The sequence below is a fragment of the Patagioenas fasciata genome, chromosome 27 (assembly GCF_037038585.1).
Source record: "Patagioenas fasciata isolate bPatFas1 chromosome 27, bPatFas1.hap1, whole genome shotgun sequence".
NCBI lineage: Eukaryota > Metazoa > Chordata > Aves > Columbiformes > Columbidae > Patagioenas > Patagioenas fasciata.
The window spans coordinates 5688295-5713561 of record NC_092546.1 but is presented as its reverse complement, the minus strand read 5'-3'; the positions used below and the strand labels follow the sequence as shown (position 1 = coordinate 5713561).

General features: G+C 49.8%; 2 protein-coding genes across 4 annotated transcripts; one reads left to right on the top strand and one right to left on the bottom strand.

Moving 5' to 3' along the window:
• Positions 1-19317, top strand: UPF1 (UPF1 RNA helicase and ATPase). 2 transcript variants are annotated; one of them, XM_065858554.2, is made up of 24 exons: positions 1-522; positions 5242-5384; positions 5816-5905; positions 6436-6603; positions 7393-7573; positions 7926-8087; positions 8221-8305; positions 8489-8587; positions 8781-8889; positions 9144-9303; positions 9415-9533; positions 9805-9969; positions 10188-10302; positions 10482-10625; positions 11040-11253; positions 11445-11562; positions 12497-12653; positions 13631-13773; positions 14445-14619; positions 15105-15186; positions 15688-15849; positions 16029-16246; positions 16674-16796; positions 16907-19317. In XM_065858554.2, the coding sequence occupies exons 1-23, from the start codon at positions 298-300 to the stop codon at positions 16791-16793; spliced, it is 3354 nt and encodes a 1117-aa protein (XP_065714626.1). In that variant the 5' UTR covers positions 1-297; the 3' UTR covers positions 16794-16796; positions 16907-19317. The 2 variants fall into 2 exon arrangements, with proteins under 2 accessions (XP_065714626.1, XP_065714625.1); XM_065858553.2 differs by having other exon boundaries at positions 8772-8889.
• GDF1 (growth differentiation factor 1) lies at positions 19304-25265 on the bottom strand. Of its 2 annotated transcripts, none has more exons than XM_071799625.1 (2): positions 25133-25265; positions 19304-22249 (listed from the first exon to the last, which is right to left on the bottom strand). In XM_071799625.1, the coding sequence occupies exons 1-2, from the start codon at positions 25233-25235 to the stop codon at positions 21414-21416; spliced, it is 939 nt and encodes a 312-aa protein (XP_071655726.1). In that variant the 5' UTR covers positions 25236-25265; the 3' UTR covers positions 19304-21413. The 2 variants fall into 2 exon arrangements, with proteins under 2 accessions (XP_071655726.1, XP_065714632.1); XM_065858560.2 differs by lacking the exon at positions 25133-25265 and adding an exon at positions 23180-23456.
• Between the last annotated feature and the right edge of the window lie 2 nt (positions 25266-25267).

Genomic DNA, 25267 nt, shown 5'->3' with positions numbered 1-25267 from the left:
GCGCGCGGCGGCAGCAGCGGCCGGACGGTTCCGCTCGCAGCGCCTCGGGGCTCCGCTTCTCCGGCGGCGCCCGCCCGCCGCCTACGGCCGCTTCCCTCCGCCGTTGGCTCCGGCCGCGTGGGGCCGCCCGAGCGGGGGCGGCTGGCGGGCTGGTTGGTGGCCGGTTAGGCGCGCGCGGCCTGGTGCGCACGGCGGATCCCGCCGCTCGCGTAGTGCGGCACCCGGGCTCCCTGAGGTGAGGCCCGGCCGGCTCGGGTGTGCGGAGAAGCACCGCTTCTCCTCCTCGCCGCCGCCGCCATGAGCGTGGAGGCGTACGGCCCCAGCTCGCAGACCCTCACCTTCCTGGACACCGAGGAGGCCGAGCTGCTCGGCGCCGACACGCAGGGCTCCGAGTTCGAGTTCACCGACTTTACTCTGCCCAGCCAGACCCAAACCCCGCCCGGGCCCGGGCAGGCGGGACCGGGACAGGGCCAAGGGCCCCCCGGAGCGGGGCAGGGACCTCCAGGACCGATCGAAACACAGGTGAGCCAGGACGCACGGTGTGCGTGTGGCGGGGGTGTGGGGGGGTCAGGGCGGCTCCGCCACCGGGGGGCGGGGGGGTCCGGAAGGGGCGGGCGGGCCGGGCCGTGGGGCCGCCGAGGGGAAGCCCTGGGCGTGCTGCGGGGTTTGGCGCTCTGTCCCCGGTTCTTCCACCCCCCCCGGATGGGGAAGTGGAAGCCGCGTGTGGCTGCTGGGCTGTCCCGTGGAGCGGGGAGGCCGCGGGCCGCGGAGCGGGGCGGGCGCAGCCCCGGGAACGCGGGGAGAAGGTAGAACTTGCAGCCGGTTGTCGGCCGGGGAAGCCGGCGGGCCCCGCGGTTGTACCGTGACAGTTGTGTGACGCTGAAATAAGAAATCAGAAAAGTGTATGGGTGTCATTTCGGTTTCCCTTTTCAAAACAGCTGTGGCTTTAGGTAGCCTTTGGTTATCAGAAGTTGAGTACTGTGGAAATCCAACGTTACCTCCTTTAATTTTTTCCCAGGACTAAAAGCAAAATATGCTTTTTATTTATTTCTTTTCCCACCTTTTTCTGCTCCACGGTTGCTGGGCTGATTTGTTTTGAGTTTGTATGGGAGTGACAGGCGATACGGCCTGAGCCTTCAGTTCAGAGGTCTGGTTCCTCATAACTTAAGAACAGGTGATTTGTTGGGGTTTTTTTGCTATAGTCCGTTGCTGGTTGCTACATAAAGGGCACTTAGATTGTGTTTGTTTACCAATTCACGGAAGTGGAAGGAAAGGAGGAGCTGGGGTTGTTTGCTCCCAAGTGAAGTGTTGCAAATGAAGATACTGCTTGTCACCGCGCTGCATCTTGACGGGCTGCAGTGAAAACAAAACTGAAGAACTCCGTCAGGTTTCTGTTTTAAAGTCAAACTTTTCTCCATTTAAAGATCACTGAATATTCTGCTGAGTTTCATTACATGTAGATAAATACCTATGTAGTTGCATTATTAAGTATTTCTACGTTATTAGTTTAAAGAGGAGTTGAAATGCTTTACATAAGTTTTTAATCCTGAACCAAACAGTTTGGGTGGGCTTGATTTTTTTCCTTTTACTTGTAAAACCTGATGTGTCGGGGTCTGTAAATGTGGAATCAGAAGCGAGTGAAGTGCAAACAGGCCGATGTGGCTGGGCGCTGAGGATCCACGGGCGTGTGGTGCAGGACTCGGGGGGTGTTGTCCCAGCTGGGCCGTATCTGGTGTATCCCAGGACAAATGAAATGAGTTTGTGGTGTTTGGAAGCACCCGGTGCACAGGCTGTGCAGGGACCTGCTGCAGGTCGCTGTGTTTCTAGGACAGAATCAGAGATGTGACCACCCCGTGGGCCGTTTGTTTATTTCCTGTTTGCTTATCACTTTTGACTTTGGGTTTGGCAGACTTTTTCCAGTTGGAGTGTTGAGATACCAGAATCGTTAAGCAGTAAAATAGTGTCTGTGTACAGTCAGGCTATATATTAATTGATTAAAAGACGGGTTTAAAAAAATCTTAGTTTTTAAAGCTTCAATGGGTTGTGTTCATTCCAGAACTCAGAGTAGAGAACATGTGGCTAGAAGAACCGCCACCTCAAAATAAGCCTCATAAGCTAAAAAAACAGATGAGAGGATAAATTTGCCTTTTTTTTTTTTGTCTAAACATGTTGGAAAAGCCTTTGAAGTACAAAGAAAAAAAGTGCCTGGAGAGCACATTCAGGTATTGGTTCGTTTATGATCAACTGCCTGGCAAGAAGGGATTCATTGTTTTTTCTTTAATGGAGGGTGTTTATGGTGTTTCCACAAGCTCTTGTGGTTGTCTTGGTCCTCCTCCTGCCTCTGGAAATGTTGGGTTTGGGTAGGGAGTGGACCTGTTGCAACGAGAACGCTCACAAGTGGAATAAGTGCCGTGTCCTCCTGAGCTGGAGCGCAGCAAACCCCAAATCCCTGGCTCTGTTCAGACTTGTGCGTCTCAACGGTCTCATGGGTGATAAGATCAGAAATCATGCGGTTCTTAAAGATTCGGGGGAGAATTTTGCTGCCTTCGACAAATAATTTAAACTTGTTATGTGCTTTGGCAGGGAGCATACTAAATAACAGCTTCTAGGGACCCAAAATTGATCACATACATTTTACTTAGTTAAAGGTGGTTGTTGTGATTCTAATTAAAACTACTTGAATTAAAAATATATTTATTTGCTGCTGGTAAACATTGGCGGTATATACTCTGCTGTTCATGTTCTGGTATCTTTTTAGTGTCCTGGTGTTTGAAAAGATGAGTTGAGCAGTACGGAGCACCCAGATTGTTAAGAAAATGTGATTGCTCTATAAGAGCTTCATCTCCCAATGTATATTTAACTAATAGTTTAAGAGGATGTTGTTACAGTTGATTAGTGTCTTACATCTGGGCAGGAACAACCCCAGGTTGGAAATGACCTGTTGGAGAGCAGCGTAGGGGAAAGGGAGCTGGGGGTCCTGGGGACAGCAGGGTGAGCATGAGCCAGCACTGGGCCCTTGTGGCCAGGAAGCCAATGGTACCTGGGGTGGGTTAGAAGGGGGTGGTCAGTAGGTCAGAGAGGTTCTCCTGCCCCTCTGCTCTGCCCTGGGGAGACCACCCCTGGAATATTGTGTCCAGTTGTGGCCCCTCAGCTCCAGAAGGACAGGGAACTGCTGGAGAGAGTCCAGCGCAGCCACCAAGATGCTGAAGGGAGTGGAGCATCTCCCGTGTGAGGAAAGGCTGAGGGAGCTGGGGCTCTGGAGCTGGACAAGAGGAGACTGAGGGGGGACTCATTCCTGGGGATCAATATGGAAAGGGTGAGTGTCAGGAGGATGGAGCCAGGCTCTTCTGGGTGACAACCAGTGACAGGACAAGGGGCAATGGGTTCAAACTGGAACACAGGAGGTTCCACTTAAATTTGAGAAGAAACTTCTTCATGGTGAGGGTGTCAGAGCCTGGCCCAGGCTGCCCAGGGGGGTTGTGGAGTCTCCTTCTCTGCAGACATTCAAACCCGCCTGGACACCTTCCTGTGGAACCTCAGCTGGGTGTTCCTGCTCCATGGGGGATTGCACTGGATGAGCTTTCCAGGGCCCTCCAACCCCTGACACTCTGGGATTCTGTGGGATTCTGTGACAAAAGTTAATGAAGCGCTGGTAGCGCAGGAGCAATGTCTGCTGTTTTCAGAAAACTATGTTTGCATTGTTTACATATAATTAAAATCAAACATAGGAATAGTTTTTTTAAAGATATTTTCAGATAAATTCCGATGTTTTGCCTTTATTTTTCACTTTTCCAGCCAAGGACTTAGTTTGGATGGTGGGAAACAGTCACACGCCCAAGGAGGCTGTGGTGGCCAAGGCACATGGTGTTAATGTGTTCGGGTCAGCCATGAGAGTTTTTTGGTCTAGACTATGGGAGCTGGATTTAATTTCCAGTTCTTCCAAAGACAAAAAGTTGCTCATGTCCCCATCTGGAAATTCAGCCTGAGGCGGTGTGGGGGTGAACGTTCTCACTAATACCTCCTTCCCTATTTTGAAATGGAGAACAGAGATGATCATAAGGTATGGTAAATACTCTATAGCTTTAATGTAAAGAATCTATAAACAACAAATAGTTGGGTTATCCATGCAAGTCCAAAAGTGTGTGTATATATATATTTTCTTTTCCTAAAGCAAGAGGGAAAATGCCCTGAATCGGGCCAGCGTGACGGGTGCTCCCGAGGCTGCTGTGCGGTGTCGAAGTGCATCGCCACGGCTGATGGGACTGCGGTCTTGTAACGAGAATGTTCTTCTAGCAAAATACCTACTTAAACTCAATTATTTTTCTTGTTCCAGCTTGAAATGGAGCGCTTTAATGTCAAACTCCATTAAGTGGATGTAGCTGCGTTCACCTGATGTGGGTGGGGGGTGTTGGCCAGAAGTGCTCTAAGAAAATGAGACGATGATGTTCTGTTCTCACCTATTTGGGGACTCTCTTCCATGGTTGGTAGAAGCCATTACAAAAATTGTATCATCTGATTGACTGTTCTGTAACTCACTTCCTAGACCTTTAGTGTTGTCTCTCGACCAGTATTTTAGAGACCAAAAAAAGAGCGAGGGAGGGACCGGGACCTTGGTGGTGGTTTCGGAGCGGTTCAAACTGCTGTAGCTGTTAAACTGGCTGTGCCAGAAGTTTCAGCCAACACTTTGAAAACGGAGAAGCCCCCCCCCTCCCTTATACAACACTTGACAGTGCCAGATTTTTAATAATATGCACATAGGCTTAACATCACAGTGGGTTTTTAGAACAATGGTTGAGTCACTTCCTCGCTGTGTGCCTGCCAAGGCCTGGCCTCGCCGCTGGATTCCGGAGTCACAGGTGACCTCATTCCTGCCCAGCTCCGGGTAGGAGCTCCCCGGGGTGTAGTAACACTCACCTGGTGCACAAGTACTAATAGCTTGCAGTTGTTGTAGTTTCTTGGTTTTCTGCCTTTAGAAGAAAGCTTTGCAATTCTATTAATGTTCAGCAATCCTGGTTTTTTATGACGACCCAAAGAATTTGATTGAACTTGTCAGCTCCTGCGCATAATCATGTATTACTGCTCTCTGGAACAGACTGATCAAAATGCGCCTGTCAGTGCCTGATATTCCTGCTTTTAGGAAATGCAGTTTAACCTAAGGCTTTGAAATTCCACCTCTTCCATGATGAGTTGAGAAGTCACCTGTTTTGGTTGTGTCACTTAAGCACTGAGCTTGTGTTTCAGGTGAACGGACCCGATGGCATTTTGCAGAACGGAGCTGTGGATGACAACGTGGCGAAAACCAGCCAGCTCCTGGCAGAGCTCAATTTTGAAGAGGATGAAGAAGACACCTATTACACAAAGGATCTTCCTGTGCATGCTTGCAGGTACGACCTAATCTTAGCCACAGGCTCATTTCCAGAGGGCAGGAGCGCTTTGTGTGAGTGAAAGGTGTGTGATTAGAGGACTTTTGGAATTTGAGAGCCGCTTCCTTGGAGACAGACACTACTGGTAGGAAAATGGTGCCCTCTGGTGAGCTCTTGTGTGTTGTTACAGCTGCCACGTCCAGTAGGTCTGCGACCTTCCTTTGGGAATCGAAGGCTGAGCCAGCCCAGGGATGGGAATGCTGGGAAGCATTAAAATACTTGTGACTCAAACAGAAGTTTAGCTCACGTTTGCTACTTCCACCAACACTTGTGTTCCCTGATTTTCACTTCCCCTTCTTTTTGTGCGCTACTGGGTAGTTTAAATCTTGTATTTGAATTTTCCTATAAGCACAAACCCAATCACTTCCTGTTTTTTTCATGTTTAATTCCAGTTACTGTGGTATCCATGACCCTGCTTGTGTGGTTTACTGTAACACCAGCAAAAAGTGGTTCTGTAACGGGCGTGGAAATACATCTGGAAGGTAAAGAGTCAAATGATGGAAATGAATGGTTTAGAGTGTTTGTTTTGAAGCGATATAATGGCTGTGACTTACGTTTTGGTGATAGCTTTTCCACTGTTACTAACTCAGACCTTACCAAGAAAGACTTAGACCTTGATCTCAGCAAAACTTGAAACTTAAAACACTTCAATGAAGTGAGCTTGCTGCTTCTTCTTGCATCCTTTGTTCCTGCAAGGCACAGCAGAACTGATGCTTTTGACCTATGGAGCTTTGAGAGGCTTCTTTCAATTACCAGTAACGTAAAATCAAGGATTTTTTTACACATTTCTTATTCCTTCTCACTCATCTACCTGAAAGCATTTCTGCACTGAGAAACCATTGAAGCTGCATTAGCAGTATCTTTGATGAAAAGACCAAGATCTTACTGATATCTGCCACAACGTAAATAGATTTTGTTTGTGTCTTTTAATAAGTGAGTTGATATATTAAGTTAGGTCTAAATCTGATTTTCCTATTAACTTCATGTAAATGCGTGTCCTCTCTGGTTTCAGCCACATCGTTAATCATCTTGTGAGAGCCAAGTGCAAAGAGGTGACTCTCCATAAAGACGGACCGCTGGGAGAAACCGTCTTGGAATGTTATAACTGTGGATGCCGTAACGTGTTTCTCCTTGGCTTTATCCCAGCCAAGGCAGACTCTGTGGTGGTGTTGCTGTGCAGGTGAGAGAATGCCTTTGTCGGCACGTTCGTGTCAAGTCTGTTGCGTAACCTTCTTTCTAAAGGGCAAGGCTTGCTTTCATGTTGGACCAAAATATATTTTATACTCTGATTTGCCACCATTTTTCCTTTATGTGATCGTATAGTGTTTTGTGAATTGCATACAAGTAGATAATGCGACAAAGAACCATTCTGTTATGCTGGGCAGATGTCTGAGATCTGTAGGAAAGTATTTCTCCCGAAGGAGGCAGTACTTAATGGAAGCACTGCCCAGGTACCCAGGTACCATTGGCTTCCTGGCCACAGGGGCCCAGTGCTGGCTCATGGTCACCCTGCTGTCCCCAGGACCCCAGGTCCCTTTCCCCTACGCTGCTCTCTAATACTTACCATGTATTTGACAGCAGGAGCTGTGTTTCTACGAAGTGAGTTCTATTTGTTTAAACAGATGGGAAGTAATCCCGAGTGTTTTCTGATGTGTGTGTGTAATCTTAATGGACTGTGACCACTTTCAAGTATGTCATAGTTAAGATTTTGGATGCTGGAACTTTCAATTCTAGAAACATCCAATAAATGCTACTTCTGATACTGAGCCTTCCTAGTGTTGAAATAGCAAGTAATAGGAACTGAAAAATTACTTGGCCCAGCGGTCTCGGGTTGTTCTGTTTTTTCCTTTTAGCAGAGATACTCGAGTCATTTCAAGAGCACGATAAACCTATTTTTACACTTCACACAGTAGACGTTTTCTTACACTTGTCTAATTTAATAATATTTTTCAATATTTTGGTTGTGCAGGCAGCCATGTGCCAGTCAGAGCAGTTTAAAGGATATTAATTGGGACAGTTCGCAGTGGCAGCCCCTCATCCAAGATCGCTGTTTCCTTTCGTGGCTGGTAAAGATTCCATCTGAGCAGGAGCAGCTGAGAGCACGTCAGATTACAGCTCAGCAGATTAACAAACTGGAAGAGCTTTGGAAGGTATGTGCTGCTTTTGAAGTAGTGGTTATATTTTACCAAGTGCTAATTTTGTGTTTTTATGAAGGAGGAACAAGACTGGTTTTAGCAACTCTGTAAGGCAGGGAGTGTATTGAAATCACTTGCAGTTCAAATCTGCCAGATTTGACACGTAGTGCAAGTGGGTGTTGATCGAAGGATTCAGGAGATGGTTTATTGATGTAGGACAGTTTCATCCTTAGATTCTTTAGCTTTGGTCAAGTTAATATAACATCCTGTAGTAGTGAAACGTGGTATTATCAGTCCTGTCGCACAGTGATTGTCACTTGGTTATGCTCAACACTTCGAAACAAAACGTTTGTGCTTGAAATTCCAGGAAAATCCATCTGCAACCCTTGAGGACTTGGAAAAGCCTGGTGTTGATGAAGAGCCACAGCATGTCCTGCTGAGATATGAAGATGCTTATCAATACCAAAATATATTTGGTCCTCTAGTGAAGCTTGAGGCAGACTATGACAAGAAACTCAAGGAGTCTCAGGTAGTATGCTTGAAACGTGCCCGTTTGAGGGGACTGTTTTTCAGTATCAAACCGATGGTGACTGGGGAGTTGACAAAGAGCTTTTTAAGAAGGTAATAGATGCCTTTTTTTCTTTGCTTGCTTTTGCCATTAGACCCAGGACAACATCACTGTCAGATGGGACCTGGGCTTGAACAAGAAGAGAATTGCTTATTTCACTCTGCCAAAGACTGATTCAGGTAATGATGGCTTGATCGTCTGTTTTGTCTGATTTTTTTAAATAGTTATTATTCTTGTCCTTCTGGTGAATAACATCGGTGTTTAAAGAGTTGTGAGCCTGGGATATAAGATAGTACTACATATTTTCTGTGGTGGTGGTTGTTTGGTGAATATTCAGAGAGCATTTTTTCCTTCCTTTGTAGATATGCGTCTTATGCAAGGAGATGAGATCTGCTTGAGGTATAAAGGAGACCTGGCCCCTTTATGGAAAGGAATAGGTCATGTTATCAAAGTTCCTGATAGTATCCTTTACTTAGCGAGCCTTCGGGAAGGCTTGATTCAAGGTTGAAATATTTCTGAAAAGTCACTAAATGTGTGTAGAAGTAATTTAGAGATAATTTTAATTTGTCATGGGGATCTGCTAAAAAAAAAAAAAATTGGGAAAAATAAAATTCAAATTTTTGCTATAGATTACTACTTAACGAGGTTCTGCAGATTATGGTGATGAGATCGCCATTGAGCTGAGGAGCAGCGTTGGAGCGCCTGTGGAAGTTACTCACAACTTCCAAGTGGATTTTGTCTGGAAATCTACTTCATTCGACAGGTATTGGGAAGCACGCTGAAACTCGCCAGTTGGTGATTTTTCTGGCCCTAATACTCTGTAGTGTTGATGCTGGGGAAAAACAAGATCTGTTATTCTTGGAGTCGAATTTTTGTCTCGGTTCTGTTAGTATTCCCAAAATATACTTGAATTTGTACCTGGTGTCTGATTAACCTTTGTGTAGGACACTTGTGGCTAATTATATTTGAGGTCATACTGCTACATCGGGGTTTTTTCCTGGCCTTCCCTCATTTCAGGATGCAGAGTGCTCTGAAAACATTTGCTGTGGATGAGACCTCGGTGTCTGGGTACATCTATCACAAACTGTTAGGTCATGAGGTAGAAGATGTCATTATTAAATGCCAGTTGCCAAAGCGCTTTACAGCACAAGGACTTCCTGATCTCAACCATTCTCAGGTAACCTCTTCTCCTTTTTACTGCATGCGAAGAATACGATAAAGGACTTACGAACGGAGGTTGAACTTCCTGTGCATTGAATGCTAAATAGAAATTGAAAAAATGTTGTAGGTTTATGCTGTGAAGACCGTTCTACAGCGTCCTCTGAGCCTTATTCAGGGTCCCCCGGGTACTGGAAAAACAGTGACATCAGCCACCATCGTCTATCATCTGGCTAGACAGGGCAACGGGTAAGAACCGGTCTCTCTACATCTCAATGACGTTACTGTATTAATGGTCAAAGAATCAGCTTGATTTAAATTAAAATCATTTGTGTCTTTGAACTAAAGAGGCTTTCTAGATGTATATGTATATCATTCTGGAAAGACTTGTGCTTATTTCAGAAAATATTCTTCCCCAGTGTATTTTTTAGGGGACGTGTCTTGACACAATTCTGATTTTGTTACAAGTCGAGTGGGAAAAAGTTGACAACTGGTTGAGCCTGACTTTGTTTCTTTCAAGGCCGGTGTTGGTCTGTGCTCCCAGTAACATAGCAGTGGATCAGCTGACCGAGAAGATCCACCAGACCGGACTGAAAGTGGTTCGGCTGTGCGCTAAAAGTCGTGAGGCAATTGACTCTCCCGTGTCCTTCTTGGCTTTGCATAACCAGATCAGAAACATGGATAGGTAAGAAATTGGGGGGCTGACAAGGAAACGGAAAAAACAGCTTGAACGTTGTGGTGGACACAACTGTGTCCACACACTGTGGAATGACAACAGCATGTATTTGCTTGATGTGCTGACCTTTTTTTGGTTCTGTACATACGTAGTTTTACAGATGGGTTCCACTGTAATCCTCAACAGTTGTTGGTTATGCTGTAAAGCAAAATTCTCTTTTTTTCTAGCATGCCAGAGCTTCAGAAATTGCAGCAGCTTAAAGATGAAACTGGAGAACTGTCATCTGCTGATGAAAAACGTTACCGTGCGCTGAAACGAACAGCGGAGCGGGAGTTACTGATGGTAAAGTCCCGTTGGTAGTAGCAGATTTAATAGTTGCCTTCTCCCACTTGAGGCTCAGTTGCACCTTGCTGGTGCAGATCACAGTACATTTTAACTTCCAGGGGGGGTCTGAATACTCTTCCTTGTAAAGATGCTGTCTGTTGATATCCTGCCAAACTTCCATTGCACTTCTGTCTCAGAACGCAGATGTGATCTGTTGTACGTGTGTGGGAGCCGGTGATCCGAGACTTGCAAAAATGCAGTTCCGCTCCATCCTGATCGATGAAAGCACACAGGCCACCGAGCCGGAGTGCATGGTGCCCGTCGTCCTGGGAGCAAAGCAGGTGAGAGCCAAGGGATTCCTTAAAGAAAATGGAATTTATCCACAGAGGAAGTGGCGTCAAGCAGTAACATTCACAGTGTAGGCACATAGGGATACGAAATCCTTTCATTTCATGGAAGATGCTTCCATAATATAGACCTAATGACTGCATTTTGTGATAGTCCTGTTAGTGTTCTGTTTCTATGGCATACACTTCGACTGGAACATGTTGGTCCTGTTGGAACTATCTGGAGGCTGAAGATTTTACTCAAAATCAGCTGAATATGTAGTTGATGCTAAAGGTTTATAAGCCTTAGGTTAGACAAATCAGACTGGTTAGTTCCAAATACATATTAAAATAGGATATTGCTGTAATTTCCAGCTATTGAGCAAGTTTCAACAAATACCAACTGGGACCAAACTTTGTTTTCCACAGCTGATTCTCGTCGGTGACCACTGCCAGCTGGGCCCCGTCGTGATGTGCAAAAAAGCCGCCAAGGCCGGGCTGTCGCAGTCGCTCTTCGAGAGGCTGGTGGTGCTGGGGATCCGGCCCATCCGCCTGCAGGTGCAGTACCGCATGCACCCTGCGCTCAGCGCCTTCCCCTCCAACATCTTCTACGAGGGGTCGCTCCAGAACGGTGTCACTGCCGGTGAGCAGCAATATTACTTCTGCTAATTGCTTTTTTTTTTGATTCATTATGCATCAAAGGAAGGATTCTTTAATCTAGATGAATTTTTTTAAAACATTAACTTAAAAGAGAGTTGCTACTGCACTTTGGAGTGAGTGTTGTTGCTAGTAAAGCAGCACTAACTGTGTTCATCCTGGTTTTGTGCTCCTCAGCGGACCGTGTGAAGAAAGGCTTCGATTTCCAGTGGCCACAGCCAGATAAGCCGATGTTTTTCTATGTTACACAAGGACAAGAAGAAATTGCCAGCTCAGGCACCTCTTACTTGAACAGGTAAACAAAACTCAATGCCGAGATATACACCGGCTTAAAAATACTTGTGTTGCAGCGTATCTCACGTGTAAGGGAGGTTGTTAAATGGGTCTGTCAATAACCCTGTGGCCTTTTGGAGACAGTCACAGGTAGTGAAGTCAGGGGAAAGCGAAGTGCACAGTTCCTCTATGGGAATTTCATTTGCTTTTTTCCATCCCTTTTTTACCTGCACATTCCAACTGTTTTTTCAGAGAGTGAGCTTAAAACGTTTTGCTCCTCTTGGTCACGTGCATTTGTTCGTGTTCCTGGAAGGGAAACCAGACCAACTTAGGAAAAATACCTGCGGGGATAATTTTAATCTCGGCCTGTTTGGTGAACAGCATGTGCGAGGCCACTGAACGCCACCAGCCGGATTGCGCACACACGAGTGGCACAATAGCTGGCTGACAGGGAGGCTGGCATTACAAACATTCTATATTTAAAACTTTAAGATAAAGCAACTGAAGGATCTGTTTGCACGGCAGGCTGGAACATTTGTGGTGATCTCACTCAAAGTAAATGTGTCCATTTAACCCTGCTGAGAAGTTCCATTTCAGAGTGGTGGCCACCATGAATTCTATTGCTCCAGGAAGCATAGCTGTGTAGTTCTGGGTATGTTGGATGTGTGTATTAAGGAGAAACTTCTGTTGTTCTGAGACATTGTTTTGAGGTGCTGGCTTTTGCCCATATTCTTCTTGTTGAGAACACCTGTGCATGGCCCAGCTCAGGAGGTGGTGGGGAATGTTCCTGCAAAGCTTAAGCCAAATTAATGGGAGCACTTGAGCAACGCAGTGTAAAATTGGTCTTTTTCTTGAAGTCGCCTGACAGAATAGAGCTTCAGGTTTTTCAAACTAACTCGCAAAACGTTCGACCTAATGCCTTGGTTCTCCGTAGATAAATGCGTCTCTCTTCCCAGGACGGAAGCTGCCAATGTGGAGAAGATAACCACAAAGCTCCTGAAGGCTGGTGCCAAGCCAGATCAGATTGGCATCATTACTCCTTACGAAGGTCAACGATCCTATCTGGTGCAGTACATGCAGTTCAGTGGTTCCTTGCACACGAAGCTCTACCAGGTAGAGTCATGGCACAAACGAGCAGCATTTGGATGCGAAGCTGCTAGAAAAGTCGGATATTGTGAAACTTTGCCATTTTTTCATTTTTAGTCTGCCGCCTTAGGCGTTGGTCTGTGCTTTAGATTATTTTAGTTAAAATAGACCAGGAAAAAGAGTTCAGAAGGTACTTAATGCCAGTAAGCGTCAGGGGAGCAGTTGGCCAGATAAAGGAGAAAACCCTGTAAAGGTCTTTGAAAGGAAGATTTGAGTCCATCCTCTGAGGACTCATTGAGGCTCAGAAGGGAAAGGTCGTTAGTGCTTCAGCTGTGGAAAAGCTTCAGTCAGCTCGGGGCTTCAATAAAAACACCAAGCCAAGAGACACGCAGGAAACCAAGCTCCATAAATTCTTATGGTCATACTATTTATTTGCTTGGGCATATGTCCTCCCATCAGTGGAACTGCTCTGCCAAACATCAAAATTTGTTGCTACAAACAAGGCAGTTGTATGTTTAATATAGTCTGTTTTGCAATATTGAGAATTTGGGCAGTGTTTGCACTGAAGGAGGACTTGGTGGAAATAGTTTTAGTTCTGCCAGGAATGATCTGTCCCTGTGATTCAGGTTTCTCGGTAGCGCAGAGCAGCAGAGCTCACTTGGATCGCTCCCACTACGAGTTGTTGGAACAGTCAGAAGCCTTTTTGGCAACATAGCTAGAAAAGGGATGATTTCCATAGTGCAAATGCCAGGTTGGGGGAAATAGGAGAACCATAAAACAGTGAACATAAAAGTAATTTGTCCTAAACCGAGACTGTCTGTTCTCCTTTAGGGAAATTATTTAGCGACCAGTGGAATTATCAAATCATTCTTGGTTACAAAAATAACATTTTTCTCAAATGATGGGAGCTGCAAGCGCAGAGCCAAGGCATTTTGTAATGCCTGTTGGTGGCACAACTGTTCTGCACTGTGCTTCCGTGATTTACGTGTTTTCCTCCGTTTCAGGAAGTGGAAATTGCGAGTGTGGATGCCTTCCAGGGGCGAGAGAAGGACTTCATTATCCTTTCTTGTGTGAGGGCCAACGAACACCAAGGAATAGGGTTTCTGAATGACCCCAGGCGTCTTAACGTAGCTCTCACAAGAGCAAGGTAAAGTAAAATTGGGCAAATTTGTATCTGTTCCAGGGTACTAATTTGGTGTGATAAAGCGTTGATAGACTTTTTCTTAGTCAGACACTGTTTGGTGGGTAGCAGGGCCATTCCCACCCGGTTTGAGGGAGCCTCGAATCATGTAATTTACAGGAACAATTCCAACTGAATCGCTGTTACCATTTGTCATCAGGAGTTTGTAGAAGCCACTGTGGTGTTCCCCCATGTTTGCAGGCCAGAACTCTTCCCCTCAGCTGCCTCTTTATCCCTTCCAGCAACCATTTTTTACCGTTTTGCTTCTCTCAGTGGGTGTGATGACTGGGAAGGGCGATGCGGAGTCCACGCTGTGTTGGTTGGCCTCCGTGGGTTCAGGCGTTCACAGCAGCGTGGTGTGGCAGTGGGTTGAGTGCCGATGCGGTTGGCAAGCCCGCAGAAGGAAGCTTGTGATTATTGAGAAACTCGCTGCAGCAATCTCCTTGCAGGTGTTTTGTCATACTGCAGAAACCACCTGCTGCAAACAGAACAGTTGCATCAGGGTCTCCTCCACCACGTGGGCTTAACTACCTTGATTTACTGTGAAAGAGATTGACTTAAAGCCTGTTCTGATGCTAATGCATAAGACGGCTTGATTTTTAGCCAAAGTTCATTTTGCTGTCTCTGCTGTCGTCCAGGTATGGTGTAATTATTGTTGGGAACCCAAAAGCGCTGTCTAAACAGCCCCTGTGGAATCACCTGCTGAATTACTACAAGGAGCAGAAGGTTCTGGTGGAGGGACCACTGAACAACCTCCGGGAAAGCCTCATGCAGTTCAGCAAGCCCCGCAAGCTCGTCAACACCATCAACCCCGTAAGCCGGCCTCTCCTGTCTCTCAGATGCTTGTGGCGTGGAGCAGTTGGGGTTTGATTGATCAGTTATACATGGACGGAATAAACAGTCACCCACGTACCCTCACACACCCATAACTTTCCATTTTTGTTGCCAGCTTAATACAGCGTGATCCAAGTATGATGCTTCTCCAGCTGTTTCTAAGCTGAGCATTTGTAGAAAAGCCTTTCCGGTGCTTTATTGTTTGGGCTTTATTTACTGCAGAATTGGCTCACAGTTTGAGAGAGGCTGCCTGTAGAATCTTATCTCTTTTCTTGTTGTCCTGATGTAGTTGAAATGATAGTTGGATGTTTCCCATCTATTAAAACGAGGTATTTGCCTCAGCCCTTGTGATCTTGCATGATCTGTGGAGTTTTACTGGATTTTTACCCAGAATAACTTAGACTGAAACTGCAATGCAGAGTTTTCTGTGCAAAGGCTTTGTCTAACTCCTCTCATGTTTCCAGGGGGCCCGTTTCATGACTACTGCCATGTATGATGCACGGGAGGCGATTATTCCGGGGTCCGTCTATGACCGGAGCAGCCAAGGTAAAGGAGCTGTCAAAATTCACGCCTCCATAGAGCTGTTTCCATCCCGCCCAGTCCTTGGGCTTTGGGGTCTCACAGACCTCAAACTTTTAAATGCTTGAAGAGCCACTACAGAAAAAATATGGAATTTAAGAACTGAAAGTGTTCCTGTTGTGTCTGGATTTTGCTCTTTGCCCCTGTGGTCTGACTCCATGTATGCAGAGCAAGCGAAAAATGGGGGTAAAGGGAGTGTATGTGAGCACTTCAGGAATCTTAGGTGGTGCTGTAAACCAGTAACTGAGCGGGGATGAACCTGTTGGGTGAATCTCTGAAATCTTCGAGCGTGGAATAAACTGTGAACTAGAAATATTGGTGGCTCTTGGCAGCCGTAGCATCGTCCTTTCAATTTCTGGCTCTGATTTATCCTGTTCACGAGTCCTCTCGTTACTGCTAAAAGCAGGAATATGAATTGGGTTTTAAATATTCAGGATGTCTGAAGTCTCTGTGGCTCTTCCTCCCCAGGGCGCCCGTCCAACATGTACTTTCAAACGCACGACCAGATCGGGATGATCAGCGCCGGCCCCAGCCACGTCACCGCCATGAACATTCCCATCCCCTTCAACCTCGTCATGCCGCCCATGCCGCCGCCGGGGTACTTCGGCCAGGCTAACGGACCAGCCGCAGGTATGGGGGCAAAACGGTAGAGAAACCCCACATTTTGAGGTCTGAAGTGGGAAAATGGTTTTTGCTACTCCTCCAGCAGTGCTGGTGGGTGCAGCGCTCAGGTCTTTATAGAAACGGTTATTTCTCATGTTTGCACGTGTAAAATTGCTCACTGTTGGTTGGAATAAACGCTTTTCTAGGACGCGGGGCGCCAAAAGGAAAGACTGGCCGTGGTGGGCGCCAGAAAAATCGTTTTGGGATTCCTGGAACGAGTCAGTCGAACCTTCCCAACAGCCAAGCGAGCCAGGACGTGGTGTCCCAGCCCTTCTCGCAGGGCCCCCTGACCCAGGGCTACATCTCCATGAGTCAGCCCTCGCAGATGAGCCAGCCCGGGCTCTCCCAACCAGAATTATCACAGGTGAGCTGTGTGCGATGTGCAGGCTGCTCTTTTTCCTGGATTGTATATCAGTGATCTGTGTGCGGGCACATCCTTGTTTCCTAGTACTAAGGAAAATGGAAACTAAAACCATTTCCAGTGACTCAGCCGCAGCATTTCATCCTCCTCCACTTGGTGGACTCGAAGTACACTCAGGGATCTTAGTTTAGGTGAAATGCTGCATGTTTGGACTCAACTCGAGCCTCAACTTTGGGCTGCTTGCCTGTTGAGCAGCCAGCTGTGGCTGAAACCTTTGTGTGTGTGGAAATTCTGCAACAAAACAGTAGATTTAAAAAAATGAATGGCAAAAAACAACCCCACAAAACATTTTGTCATTAACCTTGGCTGCCAGGTGTTCCGCTTGAGCTCGATAATGAGTTAGAGGTTTAACACCCACTTTCATTTTCAGGACAGTTACCTTGGTGATGAGTTTAAGTCTCAGATTGACGTGGCGCTGTCACAGGACTCTACTTACCAGGGTGAACGTGCGTATCAACACGGCGGAGTGACGGGACTGTCACAGTATTAGAGTGTAAGGCACCGAGGGTCACTCCTCTGCTCCCCATTCCCCGCTTTAAGTTCATAAACACGGGATTTGTCTTAAAAGCGATGTCGCTAACCCACCTGTCGCTTTGCTTTCAGGTTGAGGAAGAAGAGCTAAGCTTGCGTGGAGCTTAGTTCATCAGCATTTTATTCTGGGTAATAAAAAAAATAAAATAAAATGGATACCTGTTTTCCACTGCTAAAACTGAAGCACCACTGTGTGAGAGCAACAGGAGAAAGAAACCAACCAACGGAGAGGAGAGAGAGAGAGAAAGGAGCGCGCGAGAGAGCCCACTGCTAGCTCACTGAGACAAGGAGACTGACCGAGAGGAGAGAGAGCCCCGCCGGACTGGCTGGCGCCTCCCGGGACGCACCTCACCCCGACTGAGTGGTCAGCGAGTCCCTGCTCCCCCAGTCCAGCCAGCTCGAGAGAAGGGCCTTAAGCAGGTTTCACTTCATTCCACACTTCTCTTTTTGCGAGCAGGGCATTACCTTTCAGAGCAGATGGGGAGAGGAAAACCCTCATCTCAGAGTTGTTCTCGTTCTCAAGGGGTACTATATTTTAGCAGTAACCGTTTACACTTTAGAAGCAGAGTATCTGAGAGAGAGGGAGAGTGCGGAAGCGACCGCGAGCCAAGCAGAAATCCAGCGGCACGTAGCTGATGCTCAACTCTGAGATGCAGGTTTTGTTGTCCAACACTGGCTCTGAAATCCTAGTGTCATCGTGTCGCCCACATTCTGAACGGGTCTTTCGTGACAAGGTGGTTTTAAAGAGATTCTTTCGAAAGAGCGCTGAATTTTTTAGAAGTTTGTCTCTGAATTGTTAGTGGTGGACCTGGGAGATCCTTGTTCTGAGAAAAAAAAAGTTTAAAACTAAACTAAATTAGAGCAACCAACCTTGAGAACTTTCAGTGTGATTTAAAAGTTGCAGCAATCAGCCTCTTCTTCCTACATTGGATAGCAGTTAGAGCGGAAGGAGCCTGCGCGCTCGAGCAGGAGGGTTTCCAAGTGTTTTCTGTATGCTTTAATTGGCGACTGTCTGGACTCTACTCTGTGAAAAACAAGCCTTTCTGTAAGATGAACTTTGCGCTTGAAAAGGGGATGGGTTCCTGTGCCCTTCGGCCCTGGAGGAAAATGATGCTTAACAGGCCTGCTTTACTCGTTCCCGCAGATCGGGGAAGAAGTAGCGGAAACTGGGGATTATATTGGTTTTGAAGTAAAAGATTCTACAACGTTACTGAAGCAGGTTGGAAAACAAACCCATATGGACAAAGCAGGCAGTTGGTGGAAGGTGGCCTCTGAGAGCTGGGTCTAATTAGAGATAACGGGTCAGGCTTTGGTGTGGCTTCTTCGGTGACACCGCAGAGCTGAGAGGTTCGGGTGTGGAAGCGCGAACCGGAGCCGATGTTTGAGGCGGTGGCCGCGCCATGGACGCTGGAGGTGAGAGCTGAACGCAGCACGGCAGAGAAGCCGTCCGCTTGCTGAGCTGTACCCATGTCTTAACCGTCGTGTGGGAACACTGGGAGCATTTTATTTCTGTCGAAACCTTTTTAGAAACAGCGCGGAGAACTTAGAATTCCTACAGACCCATTTTTATCAGATCCCTAAATTAGACTTAACCTCTACCTCCTAATTGGCAAAGATCAGTAGAGTGTGATTCACTAACCTGGGTGTTTTTAAGCTGGAATTAAGTTTAGCTTTATACTCAAAGGGCTCCAAGTGTTTCTAGTCTTTTTTTTGGGGGGGGGGGGGGAACTCAAAAATACCTCTCATATGAATGTACTTAGATGACATAAACCCCACTTTTTGTAAGCGGGGGGGCAGCCCTTTCATTCCTGTCCTTTCTGTATTGCTGACCCGCTTTCATGACCTGTATTTGCTGTAGTTTTCCAGAGCGTCTCTCCCCGGTGCAGCGGTACCCGGGTAACCCGCACCCACCGAACGGGCGCTGGACACTGCGGTCGGTCCTGCAGCAAACGTAGCTCGAGAAACTGCAAAAAGAAACTTTGCCAGAAACGAAACCCATTCTTTTCTCATTGAAAAAGCCTCCAGAGTTTAGACTTCTAAAACGTGAAAGAATGGAGACACAGGCCACCTTCCTTCCTCGTGAGATGGACTGTTTTATTTATTAACATTGCCGAAGGGCTTTTTAATTTTGTTTTCCTGCGTAGGCTGCGTAGTTCGTAGACGTTTCGCTAGGTTGAGCTGTACCCTCTGTGCCCCGCGACCCACGGCGCGCCCCTCCTCTCCCCGGCCCCTCACCGCGCAATGCTTGCTCTGCTTCGCGCTGGGTTTTCCTTTGTAGCAGTTAACTCTGAGTTTTACAAATCCAGACATCAGTGCTAGCACGGTGTTGACTCTTTTTTGATTTTTTTTTTTTGTCTCAGTTTGTTTTAAACCTGTTTGTCATCAATAAAATATTAATAAACAGCTCTTGCATTCAAGGTGGCCCCTACTGTTCAATGACGAAACCATGCAACGTTCATTAAAACTTAGTCTGATTGTATAAACTTCAAGTTTATTACCTTTTCTTTTAAACACAGCCTAGTACAAAAGTGGGGGGTGTGCATAGCGGACAGGGGGGAGCAAGTGAACCCCCCGATGGGGACGATGCTGAAGTGGCAGGAGGGACCGCGCCGGGAGGCTCCCACTGCAGGAACCACAGAAGTGGCTTTTACCTGGTACAGGCGCTGGCTCAGCAAAGCCGAGACCGCCCCAGGCGTGGCTTAGTGCCTGCTGCACACTTTAGGCCTGGTCTTACTACCCCCGTGTCCATTAGAACGTGTCCCCGTGTCCGGTCATGGCGGTCCCCCACCTCCCCTTGGTGCCTGCAGGGGGACAGCTGCCCCCAACATAATACTTGAAATTTGAAATAAGCAGCTCCTGCTTTAGTTAAATCCTACACTAAGCCCTTTAAAACACTGAAGTGCTTCAAGTGGGTTTTGCGGAGCCCAGGTTTACCCGCAGGGCTTTGCGGAGCCCAGGTTTACCCGCAGGGCTTTGCGGAGCCCAGGTTTACCCGCAGGGGTTTGCGGAGCTTGGGTTTATCCCTAGGGCTTTGCAGAGCTCGGGTTTACCCGCAGGGCTTTGCAGAGCTCGGTTTACCCGCAGGGCTTTGCGGAGCTCACTGCGTGTCCCCACCGGGAGATGGAAACATTTCAGTGCACGACCGCTGTCCCTCGGGCTCCTCCAGTCCTGGTTCCTACACAGGGGCAGCACCAACCCATCCCGGGGACGGGGAGACACTGGTGCTGCAAACCCAGCAGTGGTTAAGCCCTCAGTGCTCGGTAACGCTTCATCAGACCGCGACGACAACACAACATCAGCGTAAAGAAAAATAACAACAACAAAATAATCCACACCATGGTGTTGGGTTCACAGTTGGGAAAAAAAATTAAACACAAAAACAAAACACACCAAGAAAACCAGAAAAAATTCAAGTCTAACATGGATTCCTTTTCTGTTCCCCCCCCAAAAAAAAACCAAAACCAAACCAAAACAGGAAAGCCAAAAATGCCTTCGGGAGCTTCAGCTGCTTTACCCAGGGCCAGCGCACACCTGGAAGGGCCGAGCGGCTCGGAAGGTGGGAGCACAGCAGCGATTCCTCCGCTGGGATCACCTGCGACGGCACAAATTGGGGTCCGCTCGGCACCACGCGGCTACAGCTCCGTTGAGTGGCATTAACCACTTGCTCCATGCACGGCTGGGCCGGGTACCCAGCACAACAGCAAACACAGGAAGAAAATAACAAATAAAAACCAAACACACAACGACTTAATAAAAATAAACCCCCTAACCTGCACAAGCACATGAAGGTGTTGGGCGGTGGAGCTGCCATCCAGCTCCAGCCCTGTCCTGCAGCTGCGGGGAGGGGCCCTGCTCTCATCAATTTGCAAACGAGGTAAATTAATTACTGACTCCCAGGAAGAAGATGCCGCTGACCCCGCCCTGTCCCCACCTCTGCATCGGGGCACCGCAGCCCCTCCGCTTCACCCAAACCACCCACCAGCAGCGCCGTCCCCTCGACCCGGGGTTCCCAGCACCTCCACGTCACCCACCCTGCAATAAAACCAGCAAACCAACCATGGTGAGAAGGGACAAAGTCACACGGAGCCACGGCTGCGGCTCTTCCCGTGCCACCATCAGCTCTTCCCGCAGCGGGACCGGAGCCACCGCGTCACCTCCTGCAGCAGGACCCTGTGCCCGGGAACCACCAGCGCGTCACCACAAGAAAAATGCATTATTTTTGCACCGAGAAAGCTGCAGCCAAGACAAAGCCAGAGCGCACAAGCCCTGCCGCTGCTCTCTGGAGCAGCACACAGGGTCTGGGATTCACAACCTGCTGCCCCCGCTCCCCGTGGAGAACGGGACAGAAAACCAGCATCAGGCTCGATCATAATCCCAGAACAGGACACCTGCAGCGCCGAGCACGCAGCCACCGCTAAATCACAGCTCCAATGACCATCCCTTCCTGCCCTCACCTGCACGGGGGGGACTCCAACACCGCACCACCGCGAACCTCCCCGAACACCAGCACAGAGCGGATTTAACACACTCACATTTATTCCATCGACCCCCCCAGCGCACGCAACCCCCGGCAGCTCCGCTACCTGCAGCCACACTCGTCCACCACCATGTCCTCGTAGTGCCGCAGCACCACGTTGTCGTTGTTGTCGTAGTAGAGGATGGAGATGGGGGACAGCCTGACGGGGACGCAGCAGGGCTGGGGGGTCCCCTCGGGGTCCAGCGAGTGCACCATGGTCTGCAGGATGGCGTGGTTGGTGCTGTTGAGCTCGGCGGTCAGCGGGAAGGGACACTCGCCCAGGCAGTAGTTGGCCATGTAGCCCTGCGGGGCGATGATCCAGTTCTCCCAGCCCACGTCGCTGAAGCTGATGTAAAGCCGCCGCGCTTTGCAGAGGTTGCTCGGCGTCACGGGGGGGTGCTGAGCGCTCCTCCTGCTCCGGGCGGCCCCGCACTGCCGCGGGTCGAGGGTCACCACCAGCAGAGACGCAGCCAGGAAGGAGTCCGTGCTGGCGCACACGTTCCGCAGCGCCTTGCTCGGCGGGGCCGACGCGGCGTCTCCACCGCTCACCGAGATCTCCAGGATCAAGCCCAGGTTCCTGCTGTGCGTTCTCCACTCCTTCGCCACCCCGGTGAGGTTGAAGAGGAGCGACTGGTGCAGCTGGGCGAAGGACTGTTCCAGCAGGAGCCTCCGGCCGCGCTCCGGGGAGGGCACTCCCCGCAGAGACAGCTGGGAGCTGCGGTAGAGCCGCAGCTCAAGCACCGGCCGCTGGCTGGAGGCGTGGTAGGAGTTGTGGCTGAACTTGATCTCCAGCTGAGCCATCGTCAAGCTCTCGCTCTCCTCCAGCACCGAGAGGTTAAAGTACAGACGCTTCTGCAGACACAGCAGCGGCTGGGGCTGTGTGCTGTGGATGAAGTGGCCTGGCAAAGAAGGAGAGATAGAGGTGGTGGTGGTGGGAGCCTGTGGCACTGAGCAGGATCAGCTTCTCAGGGCTCCAGCTTCAGCTCTTGGCTGCACAGCAAGAGGAAGATGGGACTGGTAGAGCCGAGGATGCCCATGCTTGAGGTGACAACGATGCAGGAAGGTCTATCGGCCTGATGGCGCGGCCTTCAGAGAGGCACCAGCACCAGCCTGGGCTCCAGCATCTCCTCTACTCAACATCTTGGCAAGTTATTTTGCCCCCAGTTGCACCCCCTAGTATGGGGGTGTTGGGGGTGCTGGCCGTTTGGGGTGGAGGGGAAAGGAGGGCAAATAGCAGCGAATTTTCAGAGCTGGGCAGCTGCGGGTTGAATCCAGCTCTAGGTTTCCATTGGAAACCTGGAATGATGAGAGGAGTGAGCTGCGGTGTTTCGGGATGGAGAGGACACCGACCAAACAGCTCCCGCGTAACCGAGAACGGCTCAGAGAGGCCAGAGGCAGCCAGATGTGCCGTGGGGGCAGCCAGAGGCGAGGGGACAAACAGCATGGGGGGGGCACGGCCACACGGGCGCCATCCCGTCCCACCCGGAGCTGCGCGCCCAGGGGACGGAGGAGCCGCCACCGCGAGCCCAAGGGCTCAAACCAGCACCTCCCAACTGCTCTGGGCGACTCCAGGACAGACCCGGCCGCAGCTCCGCACCCTCCCCGCCACCTCGATCACCGACTCATTCTGAACCGTAAAAAGTCAGCAACAACATCGAAAGGGACCAGAGCTCACGCAGCAGCGACCTGGACACCGGTGCTGGCTGCTGCCCCCCCAGCCCGTCCCACCTGCACCCCAGAGACAGAAAGGGAAGAACTGCAGCCAAGTCTCCCAGCCCGGAGAGCAGAGGGGCTCCCAAAGACAGAACCAAACCACAGCCTCCCTGTACCTTGGTCAGCGAAGACGCGGATGATGTTCCCAGGGACATTAAACTCCTCCACCCTACAAGCATCCGCCGGGTCTTTGTTTGGAGCAGGCAGCGCTTTTCTCTTCTGGAAGATCCGCCAGAGCACCGAGGGCACAGGAATGGGGCTTTTCGGGCTGGGCTTGGCACTTAAACCCAAGGATTTTAAGAGTAAACTTTCCTGCAGGCTTAACTCCATCCCCAGAACGGCGCTCAGGAGAGCCCAGGCAAGCCCGGCTCTAAAGCTGGGGAGCAGCCGCATCTCTGCTCTCCTTCCCCAGACAAAGAGCAGCCTGGGCCGGGGACTAAGACAAGGGGCCAGGGGGGTGTTGATTGCCTGATTGGAGCCTTTGATCTGGTTAGTGCTCAATTAGCACAGAGGGATTCCCAGGATTGGGCAGAGGGTGTGAAGGTCCCTCCAGGACCTGTTAACCCTTTGAGGCAGCTGCCCCTTCCCGCATCTCCGCAGCATCCAGGTCCAACAAAGTCCTCGGTGGCTGGAAGGACATGAGATGGATCTCCCCGACATCAAGACGCCAGCCGGTCAAGCGCTGCTCCCACCTGCTGTGGACGTCCCACCCAGAGCAGGGTCCCTCCTCCAAATCACTTGTTTTTCTTCCTTTTCCAATCACAGCATCCAACATCTCTCTCCCAAGCTCATCAAAACCCAGCTCAACGAACCCTCGGACCTCGTTCAGCTCCCGGCCGCACACGCCACCCTGCCCATGGGACAGGAAAAGCCACCAGCACGACCGCGGCCAAACCGCGGGCGCCACAGCCACGTCCCGCACGCACAGCTGAGCGGAAACCCTGGCCAGGCCGGGGCCGTAAAACCGAGTTTACCCACGCGGGCTCCGCGCCGCTGTCACCAAACTCGGCACCGTCGCTGCCCCAGCCGAGCTGAAAGACGCCTGGGATGGTGGTTCCTGCAAATCCCGCTCAAAAGCCGAGGAACTAAAGCACCGAGACGCCCCCTCTGAACGCGCCCGGGTGACGGATCCTGCCACAGCTCCAGTTCCCATCAGCCCAAGTCACATTTTGCGTTCTGTTCAGCGAGGCAATTTGCCTGTGGCTGACACAACGAGCCTGGAGATGAGTCAGTAGGACAGACACGAAAATAAGAGGAAAAAACAAAACAAAATCAAACCCCAACAATTAACCAGCCTCTGATGGCTGCAATGAATGCCCTGGATCCCCCTGTGCTGCCTGGTGTCCCTGGCTGGGCAGAAGCTCCGCTCCCCAGGAGGACTCAGGAGCGGAGGCTCCCAGCCCTGTGAGAGGAGAGCGACGGGACGCTCCTGGTCTGGGACGCTCCTGGTCTGGGACGCTCTTGGTCTGGGACGCTGGAAAACCCACAGGGATTCCCCGCAGAGACACCCGGCCCAGCCTCGGTGACCCGGCCAGGCCGGTGCTGCCTGGAAAACCAACCCGGGGAGCACAAACTATTTGTTATTTGCTTGGACGAGCAGCCACGGCTGGGGCAAGAGCCTCGAGGCCCCTCAGCGGGGGAGCCTGCAGCACTGCCGCTGGATTTGGAAGCAACTAGAAGGCTTAAATAGGCTTTTTAAGCAAATTACATCTCCTGGCCATCCTCTGGCAGGACAGCAGGCTGCAATAACACTCCAGGGCTGGGTTTCCAGGCAGAGCTGCAATGGGAGCCGTGCTGTGTCCCCAGGTGTGTGGCAGCCCCGTTCCCGAGAGGGCTCGGGGTGCTCGGTGTCACCGCTGCAGTCCCGGACCTGGGGTTCCATTGGTTCCGATGTTGAGAGGACGTTTCCCTCCCCAGTTTGGTGCTGTGTCGGAGGACAGGAACCTCCACTGATGCTGAGGAAGGGTCGGTGGGGGGTCCAACAATAACGACGGGAGAAATCACAAAGGGACCGAGAAGAGCCGAGGGATGGAGTGACAGAGGGACCTAAAGCCAGCTCCAAATCCTACCTGGACCAGCAAAGCCTCCCAGCTGACCCAGCACAGACCGGCTACAGCAAAAGCACCAGGTCCCAGGCGAACCCCGGCAGGGGCCTGATCCTGTCAGTGGCATCTCCCCCAGCGCCGGGCGGGGGTGAGGGGGTG